This window comes from Molossus molossus, unplaced genomic scaffold (genome assembly GCF_014108415.1).
Source record: "Molossus molossus isolate mMolMol1 unplaced genomic scaffold, mMolMol1.p scaffold_m16_p_1, whole genome shotgun sequence".
NCBI classification, from domain to species: domain Eukaryota; kingdom Metazoa; phylum Chordata; class Mammalia; order Chiroptera; family Molossidae; genus Molossus; species Molossus molossus.
This window is the reverse complement of record NW_023425344.1, coordinates 36,098,559-36,121,755: the sequence shown is the minus strand read 5'-3', so window position 1 is coordinate 36,121,755 and position 23,197 is coordinate 36,098,559. Positions and strand designations below refer to the sequence as shown.

Below are 23,197 nucleotides of genomic sequence, written 5' to 3'. Positions count from 1 at the left end.
CAGATCCCCTCACAAAAGCAGAGTGGGTCTGTAGTCATATTGTTCTAGATGGGACTGATAGTAAATGCACAAAATTCTAGGAGTATTTGACCTCTTATACCTAGTCCAGAAGCTGGGCAAAGATGTTTCTCTGAAGATGGACTATGGGGAGAAACCACAATGGAAACTGAAAAACATCTACATTCAGTGGAAGTGTGGATCTACAAAAATAATGCATTACAGAAACAAACGAAGCTTCAGAAATAAAATAGGCATCCTCACAAAGATGCATGGCCATCATAAAACAGGAGCAAAAGTCATAAGAAGAGGACAGCTGTGATGAAAATGACCATGATGCAAGATGAAAAGGTAAGGGGTAAGATTGAGAAGGATGTAGAGAAGCTAGAAATGTAACAGCAGAATTAAAAGCTGCGCTAGAAATAGTTAAGAACAGAATCACTGAGTAATGTGATCAATGCATTTAAGAAGGTATATCAAATAGGAATAAGAGATTAAAATGATAGAAGTGGAAAATAGGACGGTGCTCCACGCTAAAATTTAGGGGTATTCCTGAAGAAATCAGAGCAATTGGAACATGTGTGAAGGCAATAGAATTATACTTATATATTTATATCTATGCATTTTAATACAATTTCTACTTGCTCTTTGGGATATCAAAATGAAAATCAAGGAAGGTATACAACCTTAAAGAATCAGTGTTTATTTTCCTCTTCTAGAAATTTATCTTTAGAGAATAATCTGAAATTTAAACTCAGATTTGCCACGACAATCATCACAACGTTACTTCCAATGTTGAAAACTGGTATCAAAGTAAATAGTCCATGTTAGGGAAACACCCAAATGATGGAACATGACACACCTATTCAAAACTAAGTGGTTTTTTATTAGTATTAGAGAAAAACAATGTTAACTGAAAAATGGGCTCCAAAATTGTAAACTTATACTTATTTTGTAGTCTTAACTCTATTTCTAATGTATGAATTGGAAGAAATGTCAAATGGCAACAGTAACTGGTTCTGGAATTATGAAAGGGTTTTTAGTTTATACTACACTGTACTTCGAAAATTCTCTCTAGTAGATAGGTAATATTTTTGTAATAAAAAAAACATATAAAACACTAATAAAAATATTGTTCCCTCTCCTCTTTGATTGTGAACAGAATCTTTCATATTGTAATGGAACACCAAAAAAGTTAAATTCAAAGATTAATCAGCAGGCTGCAATAATCCTGTCATTTTTTTTTTTTTTTTCCTTACTGCTTTCTTAGCTGATTTATTTCCTCCTCTGCAGCCAAAAGGGATATGGCCGATCTGTTCTTGGTTGCTTCAAGAGTCTTTGCAGTTTCAGGCAGACTGTAAGAGAAATCAGTAACTAAAACAGATTTTCCAAAATTGGCAGACTTTCTAAATCAAGGCATAGATTCTCTCTCAGGAACTTTTGGCATATGATATAAATTTGACATAAACAAAATCAAATTATAATACATCTGCATTCAATCAGATGATATTGCAACTATTGTAATGCACTTATATGCGAAAACATGCTAGCATCCTTTCTCAGGGTCAAACACAGAAAAATTATAAAACTACTACCCCCTAAAAACTATGTAATAATTATTAATATCAAAATGTAAAGGAAAAAGAAACTCATTCATTTCTCCTTCTCAGCCTCCTAATTCATCTGCTCTAATTACATCAAGTCCCCAGGTTGCCTCGCTCTATAAAATCTTCATTTATCTGCAATATACTACTACTATTCTGATTACTTTGCACAGTAAAGTTGAATTTGACTTAATTTTCCCAGACTTCCTAAATATAAAATAAATTACTTGCTCATTATAAAGTCCTCCACAATTACACTTGACTACCAACTATTTCGTGTCTTCCTGCCTCTGACTTCCATCACTTATTAAAGCCGAGTTTCCTGAGTTTTCTGCATAGGTGTTAGTTTTAATGACTTTACCAGTGTGGGCAAATCATAGTGAAGGATACTATTTCTTTAAGTCTGTCTAAACTTAAAAGGAAAAGGGAATGTGCTGGATGACAGTGGATGAAGACCAATGGTTCTCAATTAAGCTGTGCTAGTGTAGTGAGAGATCATAGGTTGGCAAAGGTTTCTTGACTTAGCTGACCCTACTTCCCTGGAACAGCAGGCTCTTTCATCAATGTAGTCCTAAGGCTAAGCAAGAGCAACTGCTATGTAAACTCACACCAGTGTCCACATCCTTCCAGAGCCACTCTACATCCCCTTGACTCTCAAGCAAGGTCATCTACCCTTCGCCTGAGCTCCTCCAACACTCAGCTCACACTTACATCTCATTACAAACACACTGTGAACTAACTGAGGGCAAATATTTTATTTTATTCAACTCTTTATCCCCAGCACCTAAAACGATGCTGGTCACATAGTAGATTTTTAAAAAACTGAAAATGAATGAAAGAAATGTCTAAAGTCTAAAACAAAGCCATAGTAGCAATAACTTCACAATAGGCTTACTGGAGGTTGAAAGGGAATTGTTGTAATCTAATTCAAATGTGAATATGGAAGATGTCAGCGTAGGTAAACGCGGTATCGCGTCCTCCCACAACCACATCAAAGTTACAACTAAACTACAGAACAACCATCATTCAAAACTGCCTGAAATCAAGCTGAATGGAAGTCCTACAACTATGGAATTAAAGCAGCAGCCACATCCAGACTGGTAGGAGGGGCGGAGGCGGAAAGGCTGGTCCCACACCCACGTGTGGCGGATAAAAATAAGGAGGACACCTCGGCTGGGAAGGTCCTTCCTGAGGACTGAGGGGTCCCCGTCCCACACCAGGTGCCCCACTCAGTGTTCCAGTGCCAGGAAGAGAATCCCCATAACTTCTAGCTGGAAAAACCAGTGGAAACTGAGGCTCAGGGAAGCTGAAGTGGCTGGAGCCCCAGGCAGCTCCTTAAAGGGCCCACACACGGACTTATCGGACTCTCTCCCTCTAAGCTTGGAGGGGAGGCAGCTCGAGGGGCGCCAGAGACACACAAGGAAGAACTGAGTTGTTTGGCACTGGAGCGAGGGCTAGAGAGGGGGCTTTCTCCTGGACAAACGTGCTGTCAGAAGCCTTTGTTCCTTTGGTGAGCCCTTCCCGGGGGCGGCAGACAGTGACCATATCTGGGACTCCAGCAACCTGGCTCACACTGGTAGCCCCGCCCTGCTGACTCCCTGAGGCCCCGCCCCACCCCACCCAACTTTGAGGCCCAACCAAGCTGTTGCCATTTGCTTAACCATAGGATTGGCCTGTCTTGGATCCTACTTCAGGTTTTTCCTAAATTCTTTCAAACGAGCAGCATCGGGTCTCAGCGAGCCCCATACCTCTCATTAAGTAATACACTGAAACAAACACAGGGAGGCAGCCAAAATGAGGAGACAAAGACACAGGTCCCAAATGAAAGAACAGAACAAAACCCCAAAAAAAGAACTAAGCGAAATGGAGATAAGCAAACTAACAGATGCTGAGTTCAAAATACTGCTTATAAGGATGCTCAATGAACTTAGTGAGAACCTCAATGAACTTAGGGAGGGCCTCAAGAGCATAAAAAAGGACCAGTTAGAAATCATGAATACACAGTTAGAATTGAGGGAGGCATTAACTGAAATAAAGAATAATTTACACAGCTTCAATAATAGAGCACGTAAATCCAAGGAGCAAACCATCGATTTGGAATATAAGGAAGAAAAAAATGCCCAATCAGAACAGCAAAAAGAAAAAAGAATCCAAAACAATGAGGATAGTGTAAGGAGCCTCTGGGACAACTTCAAGCGTGCCAACATTCGCATCTTGGGGGTGCCAGAAGGAGAAGAGCGAGAACAAGAAATTGAAAACCTGTTTGAAACAATAATGGCAGAAAACTTTCCTAACTTGGTGAAGTCCAGGAAGCACAGAGTCCCAAACAAGATGAACCCCAAGAGGCACACACCAAGACACATCATCATCAAAATGCAAAAGGTTCAAGACAAAAAGAGAATCTTAAAAGCAGCAAGAGAAAGGCAGCTAGTTACCTACAAGGGAGTTCCCATTAGGCTGTCAGCTGATTTCTCAAAAGAAACTTTGCAGGCCAGAAGGGAGTGGCAAGAAATATTCAGAGTGATGAAAACCAAGAACCTACAACCAAGATTACTCTATCCTGCAAAGCTGTCATTTAGAATGGACATATAAAAACTTTCCCAGACAAGAAAAAGTTAAAGGAGTTCATCACCACCAAACTGTTATTATATGAAATGATGAAGGGTCTTTTTGAAGAAAAAGATAAAATATATGAACAAACAAAATGGCAATGAATACATATCTATCGACAATGGAATCTACAAACATAATGAACAGGTAGAACAGAAACTTTCTCATAGATACAGAGAACATTTTATTGGTTGCCAGTTGGGAGGGGGGTTGGGGGAATGGGTGAAAAAGGTGAAGAGATTAAGAAGTACGAATTCATTACTAGACTGACAAACCTCAATGGGAAGGGAATTGAGAGGAGGGGGATAAACCAAAGAACTTATATGCATAACCAATGGACACAGACAATAGTGTGGGAAAAGGTGGGAGGGGAGCGCGAGTGGGGAGGAGGTCAATGGGGGAAAAATGTGAAACATCTGTAATACATTTTACATTCAACAATAAATTTTTTTTTTAAATGTGAATATGTTATAGCATTGTAAAAGTATATATGGGAAAGTGAACATTTTTATCAAGAGAAAATTGTAGAAAATTAAAAGAACAAAATAGACGAAGAAATGAAAGAGTATAAACAGGAATAAAGTAGATTTTCTCTCAAAACATGGCATACACATGTGAGCACATATACATATAAGAAAACATACATGCTAATTTGGTACCCTTAGATGTCAGAGAGAAGAAAGGGAGATACATTCATGTGCCAAGAATTGTTCTAAGCAGATGAACATTTATTTAAGTTTTTTGTTGTGGATTTATTCATTCATTGAGCAAATTATTGAGAATTTACTATGCACCAAGCATGAGGCTGGGTGCTGAAGGTACAACCATGTCAAAACATTAATATGAGACAGCAACCCTCTGGAGTTTCCAGTCCACTGGATCACAAATATGCAACCAAATGTTTAAAGGTTCCAAGTTGTGGAAAGTGCTAGTCTTAGATCATTGTGAAAGAGAATTTAAGGAGGAGAAAAGAAAAGATCTTTGATGTATACTGGTCACAAACAGACTCTGAGAAAGTCGCATTCAGCTGACCTTGAAGGATATTTAAGAGGCAGCTATGCAGAGAGCCAGCAGAAGACCTGCCCTTTTCTGGAGGAGCAGAGGCAACGGCCTCACGGTGAGGAAGAAAGACAGCAGACCAAGGGCGGGGAGCCTGGCATGGGAGGACAGTGACGCGAGAGGTGGGTTCCGATTATGGGAAGGCTACTCACAGCTTTTAAGCAGGGCAATGACTTAATACAGTAAAAAATATACCTATATTTTCTATGTGAGCAATGATCTGTAGTAGAGCAGGAATAGAAACAGAGACACCAGTTGGATGGCAATGAGTTGAGGTGAGGGGTATCAGAAGCTTGAACTGGGGCAATGGTAGTACAATAGAAAGAAAGGGACAAGTGTGGGGGTGCTTGGGAGGCAGATTCAATTGGATATTCCAATAGACTGGATACAGGAAATGCGGGAAAGTGAGACTCCTATCCAGAGGCCAGGCATAATTGTGAGCAGTCTTCCCTAGTCTAGAGTGGGTCAAACCTGGGCAGACCTGTCTCCATTCAGCACCGTATTGGAATTGGCACCTTTGGAACTGAGTCACAACCAAACTGGTCTCCACAAGGTTAGACCAGTGGGTGGGTCACTCATCCCACAGCAGGTAGCACCCTGGCTTTAGAGGGAGGTAGTTGGAGTAAGAGGGGCAGGAGAGAGCTGAATACCACAGAAGGCGGGGTATGGCCTCCATCATTTATACCTTAAATAAAAAAAGAATATTACCACTGGTGAGATCATAACAAAAACAAAACAAAAGACTAGGAAATTCCGAGAAAAGCAGCAAGCACATTCCTGTGTGCAAATTTCAAATGGACGGTGGGGTTGGAGGATGTCTATAGATAAAAGAGAACACACACAAATGATCAAGCAGATGGGGTAAAAGGTTTATGAAGGAATATAATGGGTGTTCTTAGTACTATTCCTGCAAATTTTCTGTATTTGAAATTACTTCCAAATAAAAAGTTTAAAAATGCATGTGGTTATACTTTCTCAGTCCAGGGTGCCCTATAGCTAACTACAGAGCCATAGTGACAAGAGAAGGAGGTAGGAATTCCTGGCTCCTATTGGTACTGATAAAAGAGAGAACCAGCAATATGTCGAAGCAACGAGAGGCAAATGGAGAGAACTGGTCATCAGCAGCAGTGGCTAGTAAATTCCCCAGGAGACCTAACCAGACAAGCCACAACTCAGCATCCCTCGGCACGAGACATTAGTGCCAGGGGGATCTGAGGCCAACAAGAACCCAGCAGGAAGTACAAGACCGAAGTCCATCTCCTCCAGCACAAGGAGAGCATGCAATCATCCCTCCACCCCTGGATGCCACTGTAAGGAAGGAGGGGTCAATGAGACCCCTTGAGAGAGCAAACACAGCCCCTAATGAGAGTCTAGACTTGGAATTAACTGAATATTTACACAAAAGGAACTAAAATAAACCAGAAAGGAAATGGCAGATGTAAGGATCCTCCTCACCCCCCTCCAAATCAGCTGATATCAGTTGAAATACATTGGAGAAATTATGCTTTTTGTACCTTACATTTGTAAACTTTGACTGTTGCCACTATAAAACTGCTCATTGATGATGGTTCCAATTAAAAAATGAATGGGGGTGTGGGGAGGTGCATAAAAACACACACAAAGAAAAAGGTCTGGAGTAAAATATACCAAAATATTAACAGAGATGAGATAACAGGTGATTTTCATCTTGATACTCTTATCTGTTGTATGCATTTTGAGAAAGAAATTTATCTTTTCTAATCAGGCAAAACTAAATCAGTAGAGATGTTTTCCTTAGAGCAAAAGCTCATCAGAGAACAAGGCAGAATGCCACACCCTATTCCATCACAAGCCTGAACTAGTTAAAAAAAGAATCCCTTGCTGTCCCATACATGTCAGCAATGGATCAATGCTGTGGAAGGAGAAACGCTTTATTGATTGATGGGTTTTGTTATGTGTGTTGAACGCAGTTGCATACACGTGTCTATCTTGCTCAACCACGACCCAAATTTCGTAATTTTCTTTGCAGTGCTCCCTTGAGCTTGCTACCCTGGTTTTGTATATAGCCTGCATCCGATAACCGTTGCTGCCTGGCACGGCTTGACATTTTAAAATACATTTTTATATCTAATAGTTACTCCAGAATCTCAAACTGTTCATCATTTAAAGAGTCTGATCTCTCAGTCTCATCCACGAAATGAGTACAACTGACAAATAAATGCAGCCGGCTTCATGCTTTTGCTCTGTTTCTCTTAATTTTTCTATTTACCCTCCTTAGCCCTTTTCCTCTGCATCTTTTCTTATTTTCCTCCTTAATAATAGATTTTCATGAAACAATCTTCCTCTGTTTATAAATATGGGCTACTAATGGGTCCATCGGAGCCAAGGGGACCAGTGTCTTAGGGATCATAACATATTATGGAAATCCTGGCCCCAAATTCAAAGACACTGACTCCCAACTCTCTCTCTCTCTCTCTCTCTCTCTCTCTCTCTCTCTCTCTCTCTTTCTCTCTCTCTCTCGCGCACACACACACACACACACACACACACACACAAAACCACATTACTTATTAGTAAATGTCTACATTTTACATAACTCTCCTTTCGAACTTAAACATTAAGTGAAGAACAGACAACTCTTTGTGGAAGAAGATAACTTGCATTGCTCTTACTCGTCTTGAACCTGGTTGAGTTGATTGCGAGTTGAATTCAGCTCCGCATCTAATTGCATGTCCCGCATACTAGACTCCTTCTGTCTCTCCTTTTCAAATGTGTCCTGGAAAGATACACACAGCAAAAAATAGTCTGACTACATGAAATAACATAGGCAGATTGCACAAGCAGTATGCTGAGTAAAGGAAGTTGAGCACAAAAGAGCACATAATGTATGGTTCCATTTGTATCAAGTCCTTGTGCAGACTAAATTAATCTGGGATGAACTGCAGAGAGTGGTTGCCCTGCGGGTGGGGACATGCTTGGGAAGTGGCATGGGAATGCTCTGGAGTGGTGGACATGTTTTCTATCTTAATAGGAGTGTGAGTTACATGGATACACACATTTGTCAAAATTTATCCACCTATGGATGTCACTGTAGGTAAATTACACCTCAATTTAAATTAAAAAATACATTTAAATATCATCCTGTATCTCTATACCCAGAATAATATGCATAGGGGGATAAAAAATCTAAGAAGCATATGAAAATCTCCAGAGAAAAAAATTGCTTAAAGACAACTGATATCCATAGAGTACTTTATATGTGTAAGTTGTTTTTCATGCTTATCACATTTAATTCTCACAATGACCCTATTAGGCCAGCAAAAGCATTGTCCCCATTTAGCAAGTGTGGATACTAAGGTATAAAAGTTAGACCCTACCCAAGGACCACAGAAGAGGGACAAGAATTCTGTCCAGTGGTCTCCAAACAGGAATCCTTCAGCCACTACCTCATGAAGCACTGTTGCTTAGAACAGCCTGTTCAACATGCTTTAATTTGAGAAATGAATGCATGGAGATCCATATAAACATTTAAAATCAAAGTCACTAATGTTTTGCTTACCCAGATATAAGAACGCCAATGCCTTAAGCAAGGTATATGTTCTGTTTTCAGTCTGACCTTCAACCATTAAAACGCTGACACTCTCCATGGAAACCACCAAGATCAACCACAAATTATGATACCCCTTATCAATCTAGCAGAAGTGAGCTCTCTTCTTATCTTGGAATTTTCCAATTAATTTCATTTCACTCTTTCAGAATACTGAGCTTTCCTCATCTAATATTCTCTTTCTTTTCTGAGCCCCTGTGGTTCCCTAACTGTCTGGGTGACTAATTTGTCATTTAAAAGTTACTACAGTGATACCTTGGTTCTCGAACATAATTCGTTCCAGGAGGACGGTCGAGAACCGAATTGTTCGAGAACCGAAGCAATGAAACCCAATAGGAAATAATGGAAACTGGATTAATTCGTTCCAAGCCCCAGAAAATGCCTATTTACTGGCCTAATTTGTATATAATATGTAGAAAAACATAAGTCTCAACAAGAAATAAAAGTGTACAGTATGTCTAAGGGTTAAATTCAGTGTAAAGCGTGACTCTCTCCACAAAGCGTGACTCTCTCTCTGCACTCACACTGATGACACAAGCAAGGCGCGCTGGGCTGAATGAACGCCATTCGGCTCAACTCGGCTCATCTCGGAAGTTCGAGTTCCAAATATTTGTTCGGATTCCGAGACAAAAGTTTCTCGAATCTCCTGGTCGAATACCGATTTGGTCGAAAACCGAGGCGTTTTCACCGAGGTATCACTGTATTTAATGCCTAGTGTGGACCAAGCAATGTGCCAGATGTAGATCATCACCAGGCACTTTTCATAGTGAAAAGGTGAGGCTCATTGATTTGCCTGGTCATACCACTAGTAGTCAGTAGGCAGAGCTGAGATTTGAATCCAGGTCTGTCTTAAGAGAAAACTCAATCCAGTATGCCCTATACTATAAACAGAAACTCACCTTTTACATCTGTGCCCCAATTCCCTAAGTAGAGTTGAGCCCCTCTCTAGGTCAAAACCATAGTTTAAGCACATTTGATTCCCAGAGTCTGACCAGGGTGCTGAAAATCAAGGAAAATCCTTCAGCATCTTTACCTGTAGAGAGGGGACCTTGCTGTCAACAGGTTTTCCCAGGGAAGCAGCAGTAAAGGAGGCCTCCAGCCAAGGCAAAAGGCGTGATTTGATGACTTGCACACCATCATAATGTCCTCCTAAACGAATCCACAAATCAGGTCAGTGAAGGAAATCCAACCACACCACCTCAGTCAGAGATGCAAAGAAAAGAAAAAAGGGCTGATGGGAAAGCAGACCATTCTCACCTTCTTGGGCTGTTGTAGTGAGGATTCCAAAGAGTTGTCCCTGCAGCTTGGCAACTTGTTCGATGAATTCAAGGCAAAGACTTAGATTTTGATCACACGAATTTGTCTGCTAAGCCAAAACAGTAGACATCAGTGCAATTCTTTACTCCCACTGCAGGTAGACAAGGCCTCACTTTACCCAGGGCCGCCTGGCTCTGGTGTGCTTCCAGGGGCACTTTCCTCCTGGGCACCCAGCCAGAGCACTTCCCCAGCTTCCCTAGCAGTTTGTGGGGCCATGTAACTGAGTTGGGGCCCATGGGATGGGAAGTGATGTGTGCCACTTTCGGGTGTGACCCAGAAGAAAAAGTTTTGCAGGATTCTCTTCTTTTTCTCTTTCCCATCTACCAGCCAATTGCAGGGGACCCCAAGAGCCTAAGGGGTGATGGAGCCACAAGATTTTGGGAGGCTGCTAATTGAACATTTACAATGACTGTTACATAATCAAGAAAGCGTATTTGTGGGTGTTAAGCCACTGAGGTTTGGAGGTCATTTTAATACCAATGACCCTGATTCCCTACTCAATGGAATCCTGCAAAAGGTCCTTTTATAAAGTGAATAAACCTTTTGTAACAGTACAAATCAATGCTTCCTAACTTACCTGCTTTATTGGTAATTGTCCTCTACTTAAGTTCAGTGTGTACATAAAGAACACTACTTGTTAGCAGTAAAAAGGTATTGCTGGGTTGAGAGTACAATGGGGAATAAGACAGAAAAGATGGGCCAGGCCCCATGGCACTTGCAGACGAGTCGGGGAGACAGGCGAGTAGACAGTTATCCTGCAGTGGAATAATGTCTTACCATAGAGGTGAGCACACAGTCTACTCAAGAGCCTGTTGTCTTGGAAAGTCAGAGAAGACTTCCTTCCAAAAGGAAGTGAAATCTAGGTGAGAGGAAATTAAGCAGACTTGGGGCAAGGGGTGGTTCAAGTGGTTGTGGAACATTCTAAGCAATGAGAGCAGAACATGAAGAAGCCAAGAGGTAGCTATTAGCTATTACCTATTAGCTAATCAGCTAATTAGCTATTACCCAGCTTTTTCCATCTCCTTGATGACCTGCAACTGTTTCCTCATTAGCTAAACCTCTGAGTTTAACACTAAAGGAAGTGACACAACTGTAAGCAACAAACAAATCATATGGCGTAAAGATGCCCAGGGGGATGTGTCATCTCAAGCCATAATAAGGCACTAGCATTGGGCACTATGAATCCCGAGACAGGAATCTACAAGGAGGATAGAAACTAGAATAAATAGGATAAGTTTAGAGGACCTCAAGGCAAAATTGACATGTAAAATGCATTTTGGGGTCAACAAAGGAAGTGGTTCGGACAGGCAGGAAGCTCCCTGTGGACAGGCTGTGCCTGCCCTGCTCATTCACTGCTGTAGTTCCAGCCCTGCATTCTGGAGTCTCTATATATTCCGACACAGTAAGTGTTGGATGGATGAATGAACATGAGATGATTCATTCATTTTGGATTTGTTACATACCTCCTAAGTGCCAGGCACTATTCCTGCTTATACATATAAACTCAGTTAATCCCTACAATAGTACACTATGAGATAGGGCTACCATTATTATCATCCCCAGCTTCAGATGAGAAAACCGAGATGCATAAAGGTAAAATAACTTACCCAAGATTACTTAACTAATAAAATGTCAGAACTGAGATAAGAACCCAAGCTACCTCATTCTAGATGTTATGCTCTTAACCACTAGCCCATACAGACTTTTAGATGGGAATTAGTCCTAGGAGTAGAGGGAGAAGACCAAATAATGTTAACAAAGAGTGAATGGGGAGGGCAGTCAGGGAAGGCCTCTCTGAGGAGGAGACCCTGAGCTAAGTCCTGAATGCAGAGACTAGAGGAGTATGTCAGGCAGTGGGAACAGCAGGGGCAAAGGCCCTGTGGCAGAAAGGAGTTTGACAACCTTGAGAACCAAAAGTAGGTGCACATGGCTTCTGCACAGGCAGTCTGAGGGGTTGACAGAAGAGGTCCTTGCGGGGCCTTGCAGGCCTGGCAAGAAGTTTGGATGGAATGGACTCATCATAACCTAGGGGGAGCTGCTAGTTTACTTTCCATGACTGGTAAATAGTATCTGGTGACAAGTTCTGTTGAGCACTTATTTCTGTTGTAGCCATTTGTTGCTCTGTCTCAACCTCTATCCCTTTCTCCTACGAAGACCATGTGTTTTTAAAAAATGCTTTTACCTTTCTCATATCTGTATCAATTGCCACTAGTATCCATAGCAAATTGAAGGGTCCAACAGTATTTGATGGGCAAATGGATAAATGAATGACTAGCATAATACTGACATGATCGGAACATTTGGAGCACACAATTTACACAGCTCTCTCCATTCCTTCCTTGTTTAACCAGCAGCTTCTTGCCCTTGTTATTTAGCTCCTGCACTTATAACACTGCCCTTCAATTCCCCTTACAGCCTTTTGCCCCCTGGCTAGACCATGCCATTCGCTAAGTGGACACAGAATGGGCATGGAAGTCAGACAACTTGAAGGAGTGTGTATCAGCCTTGCCACTTGTCACAAGTCCTGTGTGACGCTGCACAGGTTACCTCTCTAAGCCCACTTCCTCTCCAGAAAGGAGGATAGGCAATGCCTTGCAGAGTGTTAGGAGAATTAAATCAAAATAATGCATATTCAGCACCTCAGAGACAGAAGGCATTCAACAATTGGCACCTATGAGGTGGCATTCGGTATCGAAAGGAGCAATGGGCTTAGGAATAAGGCAAACCTTGGTTCAAATCTGGTTCTCCACTTATTAGCTACATTCCATTAGAAAAGAAATGTCCAACATGACCCTCCGTTTGTTCGTATTTAGGAGGCAGTGGATCTCATGTGCTAATGTAGGTGCAGAATAGAGGAGATATGTAATCATTAGAAGTAGTATTGTGGTGTTATTACTATATGCTCCTATGCCTTGCCCAGTGCTGGTACAAAGTAGTTCCCAAAGGAATGTCTGCCAAATGTCTGTATGCACAACTTAAATAACAGAAGAGAATATACTGTCAGACAGTTTCTGTTCCCAGGACATGTCCCAACACCCTGTAACGTCTAACACAAAGCATTGCACAGCATATTCAAATTTCAGTGGAGTCTCATTACTAAACACGTACTAACACAGGTAAATAAACTAAAGATATGAACTAATTATACTGTCTCCTAAGTCCAAAGCACAGACTCTCAAAGTTCCTTCATTCTTAAATCACTGAGTTCCTCTTACATGTAAGGACTTGGGCTGGCAACTCAGGACAAAACAGAACACTAAAAAAATAAAAAGTGTTGCCTGCTGTCAACGAGCTCACCAGCAGGGGGAGCAGGATGGAGAATGGGACACATACATGGGTTAAATAATTACCTTGGAATTGATTAAGGGTTCTAGGTGGATAGTGAGCTGTCGAAGGGGCAAAACTTACTGGTGACAGGTGAGGGGGTAAGAGGTTAGGGCATTTCAAGAGGAGGAACAGCAGGTAACAAGGCAAGAAACAACAAGGTCTATTACTGTACAGGGGGTGGAATACAGGGTCCAGGGACCAAATAACCAAGGACTTTGTCACACAGCCCCTGGGCTTCATCCCATCACTGGAAGGTTTAACAGGGCAAGTAAAGAAGCGTGGGGCTGACATGGTCAGATTTGCTTTGTGTTTGACAAAAATCAATCTGGCAGAAGCAGGCCCAATAGAGCTTGGATTAGAGAGCCTGCCTGGCTGAGAGATACTGAGGGCTGTGGAGATGCCAAGGTCCCCTAAAGGTCCTTTCCAGCCCCATATCACATCTGGGTCTACCAAGGTCCCAATGATGCTAGCATCACCTGAGGAGGAAGTCGGGAGGTTTGGAAACAGGTAAGAGGTATAGGGAAGAGGCTGTCTGGGGGACAGATTAGGGGTCTGCAGGACCTTCAGATGAAGATGTCCAGTCATAGGGCCTAACAATTAGTGAGCACCGACTCCATGCCAGCCAGGCACTGTGCTTAGACCCTTAAATGCACTGGTTCACTGAATCCTCGAAACAACCCTACAAATTGGAATCCATCCATCATCCTGAATTCACCAATGAGAAACAAAAAAATCTTAAGAAAATTGGAAGAGGCTGTTTTTGAGCTGGAACATAAACCCATTCCTGCAGACTCTATTACTGGAGCGGAGCTCTCAACCATGATGCTTAACCCAAAACAGTTGGAAAATCAGGCTGGATCTAAGAAGGCGGGTCGGGTTAGAGGTGTGGTGTTAGAAGCCACATGCATAGATGAGGTCACCAGGGAGAGCATACAGTGTGGAGAGGGCGGAGGGCAACGTTGCTAATTCAAACGGGCTAAGAAAAACGGGGCCAGTGCATGAAAAACAAACCAAAGCAGTAAGAAATGAGAGGACAGCCATGAAGAAAGACGAAGAAGAACCAGGAAGGCCAAGAAGGAGATGGTTTATTCTCTGCTTCGCCCGTGCATTTATGTTCTCAACAAATCTTTAGGGATGGGGGTACTGTGTGCTGGCTGCTAGGGACACACTGATGAAGGAGATGGTCTCTTGCCCTCAAAGAATTTATAGTCTAAGATAAGCATGTCAGTAAATGCAAAACCAGGCTCTACTGGCTATGATAAGGGTAGGACCAGATTTCAGTGGTGAGGGTCAAAGGAGGAAGTAAGGAGCTGAGAAGATTCAGGAAAGCCTTCACCTGGGGAACTTTGTGGGCTCCTCCTCCAAGAAATTCTCATTGCTCCAGACTGGGGCCTGGGCACTGAAAATTTTTTAAAACTTTCTAGATGATTTTTCTGTGCAAACAACATTGAGAACCACAGCATTAGTGGGAAATGAGATCAATTTGGTAAGTCTCAATCAGGCCCTGCCCCAAGAAAAACTGAGAGAAAACAGAGTAGATCACAATTACTGAAGATAAGATTTGTGAAACCTTTGCTTCAGCTGTACATGCTGAGGGTGTATGTGTGCTATGTTGTGAAGCGAAATGCATTGACTTCCGTGGGTACATTTTAAAAACTCTGCCCTAGGGCTTTGCCCTGTGTTGAAAAATCACTGGTCTGGGCAATGAGGAGCCACAAAACAACCCCTCAAACAGTTGTATCAAAGTTGGATTGGAGGCAGGCAGAGAGGGAGGCAGGAAATCAACAGGCATATGCCATGTCATAGGTGTGGAAGTAACCTTCAAACTTACTCTAGGAAAGGGCAGAATATTCAGGAATATAACCACCAACACTATTAACATAAAGAAAACATGTTATTTTAAAATCACCAACCCCTATGCAACAGAGATGGGTTTGCCTGCTTTGGTAACCATGATGGCTGTAAAAATACAGTCCTGTTAGGGGCAGAATCCTCTGGACCGCATGAAGCTACTGTACTTGAGTCTTGTCCCTGGGGCTATAGATATTTTTACAACTAAGTTCACGTGAGATCTGCCCTAGACATGCCCAAGAATCTAGTTTTCTCACACATTTAAGAAAGGGTGGGAGCTTGAATAAGAACAATAACAGCTAGAGGTGGAAAGTGGGAGGTATTTGACAGATATTTAAGAGGCAGAGTCCTCAGGGCTTGAGGGACCCATCTGTGAGATGGGATGGAGAGGGAAGGGTCCAGGTTTCTGACTTGGGCTACAGGAAAGATTGTGATGCCACTGACCAACCAGAGGCCACAAGTGGACAGCCAGAAAGACTAGAGAGGGCTAACTGGCCCCTCAGGGTTTGTGTTGGGTTGGAGGGTGTGCAGCTTCTCCATGTTGCTGTCTGGAAGGCAGGTGGACGAGGGTCAGGGACCCTACAAAAAGGCCTACACTGGAGATAGACTTGGGAGTCACCAGCATCCTGGAAACAGCTAAATCCATAAAATGTGATAAAATGTGTCCATTGCTGCAGAGAAATCAAGGAAATAAGGACTGGGGAAAAAAAGAAATCGGACTTAACTGACCACCAGGTGGCTTCTAGTAACTGTGAGGAGAGTTCTTATAGCAGAATGAAGGGAGAGGGGGGTTCCCGATGTACTTCCAGATTGTTCCAGGTTGAGGAACGAATGGCAGTTGAAGCAGAAAAGGCAGCAAGGACAGAAGGACAGGCTACTCTTTGAGGAAGTTTCATAGTAATGGGAAGGAGAACAACAGGACAGGAGTTTTGTTCCCATCCCTTCAGTCTCCACTCTCTGGCCCAAACAAAAGCTCCTGACACATTGAGCCTAAATGTTATCTCGTTTCCAAGGTCCTCCATAAAATGTTTCCACGCAACTTATCCAGCCTTCCTTCCATTCAGCGACTTTCTCCTCTGCAGCCACTGTTGTGCTTTGCCATCGTGCACATCAAGTGTGCACCAGCATGACAGGCAACCCTTCGGTCCCTTTCACTTCTTCCTGAGCAGCTCTGACCTCCTTAGTAACATTTCCCCCCAAGAGAGTCTGATCATCCACGTCGCGCTACCACTGGTTCTCTCTACCGGCTATTCTCTTCCTAACCCTGGGTCACCTCCACAACATGGAAGAGAGAAAATTTCCATCAGTAAGTCAATACACTGTAGTTACCAAATATTTGTAATCAATTTGCAAACATTGGTTTGAAAAGCTATTTAAATCCATCAATTTCACTTCAAAATAGTTATTTCCACTTTAAGAAACTCCAGTCTCACACAACAAAATATGCTTCATTTATATAATTAAATAGTGCAAAAGGATTCATCACAATATTCCTTTAAAATATGAATGCTATTACATTAAATGGTTTACCTGATATTTTTATTTTTTAATACTTTTTTAAAAATTTATGTTATAGTCCAGCCGGTGTGACTCAGTGGTTGAGTGTCAACACATGCACAAAGAGGTTGCCGGTTCAATTCCCGGTGAGGACACATGCCCAGGTTGTGGGCCTGATCCCCAGTCAGGGGCATGCAGGAGGCGGCCAATTGATGTACTCTCTCATCAATGTTTCTGTCTGTCTCTCCCTCTCACTTCCTCTCTGTAAAATCAATAAAGGGGAAAAAATTTTATTTTATTTTATGTTACGTACAAGAATAGCATTTCAAAATGCCAATTAGAGAATTTGTGGATGAACAAGGAAAAGAGATGATCATCAGTGTGTGGAGACTAACCTGGGGGCAGTATCTTGCAGCTCCTGGCAGCTGGTCATGGAAATTCACACATGAAAAACAAAAGCCTTAATATCTACCTACTCTGTTTCCCACCATTCAGGGTACACGCACTGGGGGTAGGTGGGAGGTGGCAAAAAGTGGGCACTGCAAGTAAAAGGAATTCCTTTACCCCTCCCTTCCTCGGCGGGAGATCAGCAAGGACCTAGTTTCAAATGCAAGCTCCACCCCTTCTAGCGGAGTGACCTTGGGCAGGCAAGTTACCTTCCTAAGGTTTGGTTTCCTCATCTATACAGTGTGGGAAATAAAACCTGGTAGTTCATAGGTTCTTATAAGGTTTAAAGGCAGTAGTGCAGGAAGAGTGCTTTGAAAGCTTCCAAGGGCTCTTCGTACGCTGGCTATAAAAAAGTACCGCTGCTCCCCTCAGGAGGCGCCAGTCCCATATGTAGGCAGGCTTTCTAGTAGTTCTGGCCCCAAAACAACCCTTCATTCCACATCATGGCTGGCTTTGCACACCACTCCTACCTCCACAACAAAGTTTTAAAACCAAAATACTGAATTTCAGATATGAGAAAAAGTAGGTTTATATATACCCCAAATTTTAACAAAAGCTTCTATTTGAGCTTCTCCACTGGATTTTAGTGTCTTCAGCCCTAGTTAATCTTCCCATTGGATTTCTTTTGTTATTTAGTCTTAAATATTAAACAATGATCTATACATTAACAAGTTTGTCCAAGATGAAAATAAGACAAATAAAAAAGTTGATAGTCCCTTTGTTAAAAAATATTACATAATCTGCCCTAATCACTTGTCAATATCTTTCACAGCCATGAATTCATCATTAGTAACTGTGGCAGAAACAGTAGCATCGTTCATATATTTCATGTGCTTTCTATTTCTTGGGCTCCCTTACAATTAGATTGGAGCCACGTAACTAATTCTGGCCAAGGACAATGAGTGGAAGTGATGTGTATGATGTAAAAACAGTGTAAGTTCTTTCCCTCACTTTTCCTGCAGACCTTCCAGGTCCTAAATGATATACCTAGATGGAGGGCCCCCAAAGTTGAGCCAGTGATGGATTAGACTTCGCAACGATGAGAAATAATTTTCTGTATGTTGAGACACTAAGATTTGGGGTTTTATTCATTACTGCAGAGTAGTCTGCCTAGTAAAGAGATAAAGGTCCTGAAAGGGAAAAGAATGTTCTCTATAAATTTACTCATTAGAGTGAATCCTCAAGATGTTGACTAAGGGGAGGGATGAAGCAGGGAGTCTGTTTAAAGACACCATAGCAACTACAACAACCTCTGTACTAAGAATCAGGCATATTTTGGCAGAGAGGCAGCCTCTAGAATAACCACAAGATTATTCTAAAGCAAACAGAGAAGACATTTTTATAAGAGCTCCCTTTTATGGGCTGATATTTAATATGCTGTTTTCATTTGTTAGTGAATATTTACATAACACAAAAGGAGAGTAATGCAAGAGGAAGCATTACCCAGCCTGCCTTACCACCCCCACTCACACAGCAAATATTCAAAAATTTCCAGATTAGAATGTCCTGGGATCTATGGTTTTACTTTAAGAAATGTAACCCTATCCTATCTTAGGGATGGGGTTATCCAGGATATAGTAAATTCTTAGCAATTGCTATAATAATTACATAGAGTACATTTTAAAAAGTAATAAATCTCAGAGCATCTGATCAAAATTAACAAACTCCCTAGTCCACAGGACTCTTGAGTGGAAATAAAGCATCTCAGAGAGAGGAAAGTTTCAGCCCAGAGTTGACCTTTTTCAGGTACTGCTAACATTGTCAGGATGCTAACTGCTCTTCTCATCTTAACTTCTCCATGGAGTGATGAGGTGGTTATTTGACCTTTTACAGTCAACCAATAACACCATACAGATGTTGCATAATACATGAGAGGCACTGGGGGCAGTATCCTCTTACATGGACCTTAAAGACCATTCTCAGAGTCTTTGACCTTGTTTACTAAATGTGCCAGCATAGTTTACAAGAGGCTGAGTCACATCATCTCTTGCCGAAACTATCTCCCAGCCCTGTCCATTCTCCCCAGTTTCCAATGTCCCCATTATGCAACAGCTAGAGCCAGCTTTCCAAACCAGAATCCAAACATGTGTCCTCCCTGCACAGTGCTTTTAGTTTCTCCCCACTGCCCTCAGGATCAAGTCCAAACTCCTTAACACACCACCCAAGGTCTTCCACCCTCAGCCTCATCTCACTTCCCCTCCCTGCCTTGAACTGTTATTCACCGGCCTTCAAATATGCCAGCCTTTGCACACCTCCCTTTTTGCACATGCTGCTCCTCTCTCCTCCTTTCTCTTCTCCAATTAGAAGTTCATCATTAAGATGCATTTGACCTTTCTATTCCCAGCACTTAGCACAGACAGGCACATCATAAGCTCTGAAGAAATATTTGTTGAATGAATAAATTTAAAAATGTGCACTGCACCCTGGCTGGTTTGTTCAGCTCAAGGACCAAAGAGTCACGGGTTCAATTCCAATCAAGGGTAATACCTTGGTTACAATTCAGTTCCCGGCCCTGGTCAGGGTCATGCGGGAGGCAACCAATCGATGTGTCTCTCTCACACTGGTGTTTCTCTCTCTCCTCCCACCACCCCCATCTGAAAATAAATAGAAAAATATCCTCGGGTGAGGATTTAAAAAATATATATATATACACTGCAAAAAGTGTAAGTGTGTAGTGTCTCATCCAAACCTTTACACATAACAGAAACTCAATAACCACTTGTTGAATAAATTAAGCTCTTTATAATTGGCCCAGTTCTTGGTTGAGCAAGAAGGGATTCTCTAAGGCTCTTTCACCAACATTCTCAATGACCACAAAGGAGGAAAATAATTCTGAAAGTCATGTGTTCACAACAAGCTGTCCCTGAACATCCAGTAGAATCCAAGTTTTAAAGGCTAAGTAATGCATCTCTTTAATAAAATGAATCAGCAATGTTTATCGTTGTTTTTATGACTTGTTTCAATAGCCACCATACTGGACAGTACAGATACAGAACATGCCCATCATCATAGAAAGTTCTATTGGACAGCTCTGCTCTAGAAAGAACAAAAAGGCCAGCATTGCTGGGGTGGGATGAGAGTAATAGATGAAGTCACAGAGTTTAAAGAAGCACAATTGGGTGGGAGCTTGATGGTCATTGTAGAAACTTCAGCTCTTATTCTGAGTGAAACAGGAAATTTGGAGGGTTTTGCCAGAGGAGTAAGTTGATCTGACTTGACATCTAGAAGAATCACTTTAGGTTATTATTTGTGTAATAATCCAAATGAAAAAATGATCAAAGGTGGACAGGGGTGGTGGCTGTGGAAGTGGTGAAAAGTGCTCAGGTCCTGTGTGAGTGTAGAAGCTAGCACCAACGGGTTATGCTGGTGAAAATGATGTGGGGTGTGTTGTGATAAAGGTGATTACGTTAGCAAAGAGGTCGGTGTTTGGGGCATGGGAGAGGCTGAGGCCAGGTTTTGACTGATTCGACTTTGAGATGACAACAGCACAACTGAAAATGTTCATGTTCAATGGTCCATCAGAGAAATGAGAGCTCAGATGAGAACAGAACCTGAATATAGATATGAGACTCATCAGCATGCAGCTAAGAGATGAAGCAGGAATGGAGGTCGAGAAGAGTTCTAAAGTCTGGCCCTTGAATGGGGGGTAAGGGGGAAACATCTGTAATAGTTCCAACAATAAAGATAAAAAGAAATAATTAATTTTAAAAATGTGGTATATAAAAAAATTTTTTTTAATAAAAAACACATAGTCTGGCCCTTGAAGAACAGCCACGAGAGGGAAGTGGGTAAGGCAAGGAGACAAACAACAAATTATCAGAGCCTCCGAAGAATGAGTGTCCACAGTCAAATGTGACAGAGATGCCAGAGTGTTGAAGAGAAAGGATGGTGCTCAGGAAATGGACACATAATTTGGAAGGGCCTTGCTCTGTTGTGTGGGGGGACTAGGGGACAATGGAGGAGAGAAGCTAGGTTAAAATGGTTTCAGTGAGAACAGAGGAATGGGATGGACTACTGTTAATAAGGGAGAGTCTGTAAACTGACATTTCTCAGTACTTACAGGTAGTTTCTAAAACAATCATTTAATTTGACCCAGTCAAATGTTAGTGTCATTTGTGTTAAATGTCTTCTGACAAACTTAATATACTTTTTAACATTCAGAGTTTATTTGGGCCACAGGGCAATATTATTATTATTATTATTTTTGTATGAGGTCGTTTAAAAAGGATAAATACATGTATTAAGATTTGTTATTCTCAACCTTCTGAGACTAGGTAGCAAGTAGGCACTTTTAAAGGTGTGTTTTGGGGGTGGACCCAAGGCTTTTTTGATAAAGAGGTAAATTTTAATTTCCTGCAGTCTTGAGAAAAAATAGTCAGTACTGGTTCTTTAAAAGTGGACAATGCAGGTCTGGCCAGTGTGGCTCAGTGGTTGAGCGTTGACCCATGTACCAAGAGGTCACCTGTTCGATTCTGGGTCAGGGCACATGCCCAGGTTGTGGGCCCCATCCCCAGTGGGGGGCATGCAGAAGGCAACCAATCAATGTTCTCTCTCATCAATGTTTCTATCTCTCTTTCCCTCTCATTTCTTCTCCCTGTAAAATCAATAAAGAAAAATAAGAAATAAAAAAGTGGACAAAGGGGGTAAACACTAAACGCCAGGAAGGAAGGCTAAGGAGAAAGCTGTAGCACTGAAGTTCCCACCCACCCAGGAGCTCTGATGAAAGGGTGAAGGAGGAGAAAGCCCAAGGGACTCAGGACAGCAGCCAGTTGCAATTTTCTTGGTGGAATTCTAGAAACAAGCTGATGTACACTAAAAAAAAACCCTGAGATCTGACAAGGAACTTTATGTATGATTGAATCCTGTCTCTCCCATGTAACAAGTGAGGTACTGGGACCCAGAGAGGTAAAGAAATGGCCCCAGGTTATTCAGCTAGCTCTGTGTAGAACCAGACCTAGAACCTAGGGGTGCTGATATCCTGTCGCCAGCTGTCTGCCTCACCATTCTACTGGACATTAAGAGCGGAGTTGTTCTACTTAAGACGACGGACCAAATGAAAAGCAAATTCAGCACTAGACTTCTGCTTTTTGTGTGGGAACAAGTAATGGGAGTCTGTGTGGGGCTGGGCATTAGAGACTTGAACAATGCTCTGGGTTTGATGACAGAACACTGGCCTCTTAGAGACACCCTGGCAACAGGCCTTCTGAAACCTGCCTCAGTATTGAAGCTGGGCCTACGTGCCATGCTGACTGGCACACCAGTAAAACCCGCAACGCTGACAGGTGGCCATTTCACTCACTTCTGGGTAATAAATACTGGGTGAATTTTTATAAAAATCTATTCTGATACAAACCCTGGGTATCCTCATAGTGAGAGATTTGTGGAGAAGCAGGAGGAGTGTAGTAAAAAATAATTCGAGATGGCGACAGGGGGTGGATTGCTGGCGGAAGGGATGGGAGGGAGCCTGGGTGGGGGGGGGGGTTGACCATCGGACCAGTGGCAGATAGCAGGTCTTTCCCGTTGCTAGAGCTGCCGGCGTCCTTGGTTATCACTAGAGGGATTGCTCTCTCTAAGGCTGCACTGCAGTTCCCCATCCCCAGCGCCGCCTGGCGTCAGGAAAGAAAAGGGCGCCAGCAGACACCTGCCAGTCCTTCCTTCCAGGCAATCCCCGCAGGAGGCTGCGTCCGGGTTGGAAGCCACAACCGCAGGGGCTTTGCAAAGCTGCCACCCCCGACGGCAGGTTAAGAAACTCCTGCCGAGGGTCGTGTAAGGAACTAGAGGGAGCGAGCCCCGGGGGTCTCCCACTCCGACTTACGTTGTAGTCCCTAAGCCAGCGCTCTAGGTTGTCGTGCATCGTTCGTAAGGATTCGTTGGAGACCAGTTTCCTAAGGTTTTCTGCCAT

At 42.4% G+C, this 23,197-nt stretch overlaps 1 protein-coding gene across 1 annotated transcript in view; it reads right to left on the bottom strand.

Moving 5' to 3' along the window:
* The window catches only part of SPATA18 (spermatogenesis associated 18), a 44,519-nt gene extending 21,322 nt beyond the window's left edge, over nt 1-23,197 (bottom strand). Inside the window, exons 1-5 of the mRNA XM_036241197.1 lie at nt 23,111-23,197; nt 10,114-10,219; nt 9,890-10,005; nt 7,922-8,025; nt 1,257-1,352 (exon numbers count right to left, since the gene is read on the bottom strand). Coding sequence (XP_036097090.1) covers nt 1,257-1,352; nt 7,922-8,025; nt 9,890-10,005; nt 10,114-10,219; nt 23,111-23,197 — 509 coding nt within the window. The remainder of the gene's footprint in view (nt 1-1,256; nt 1,353-7,921; nt 8,026-9,889; nt 10,006-10,113; nt 10,220-23,110) is intronic.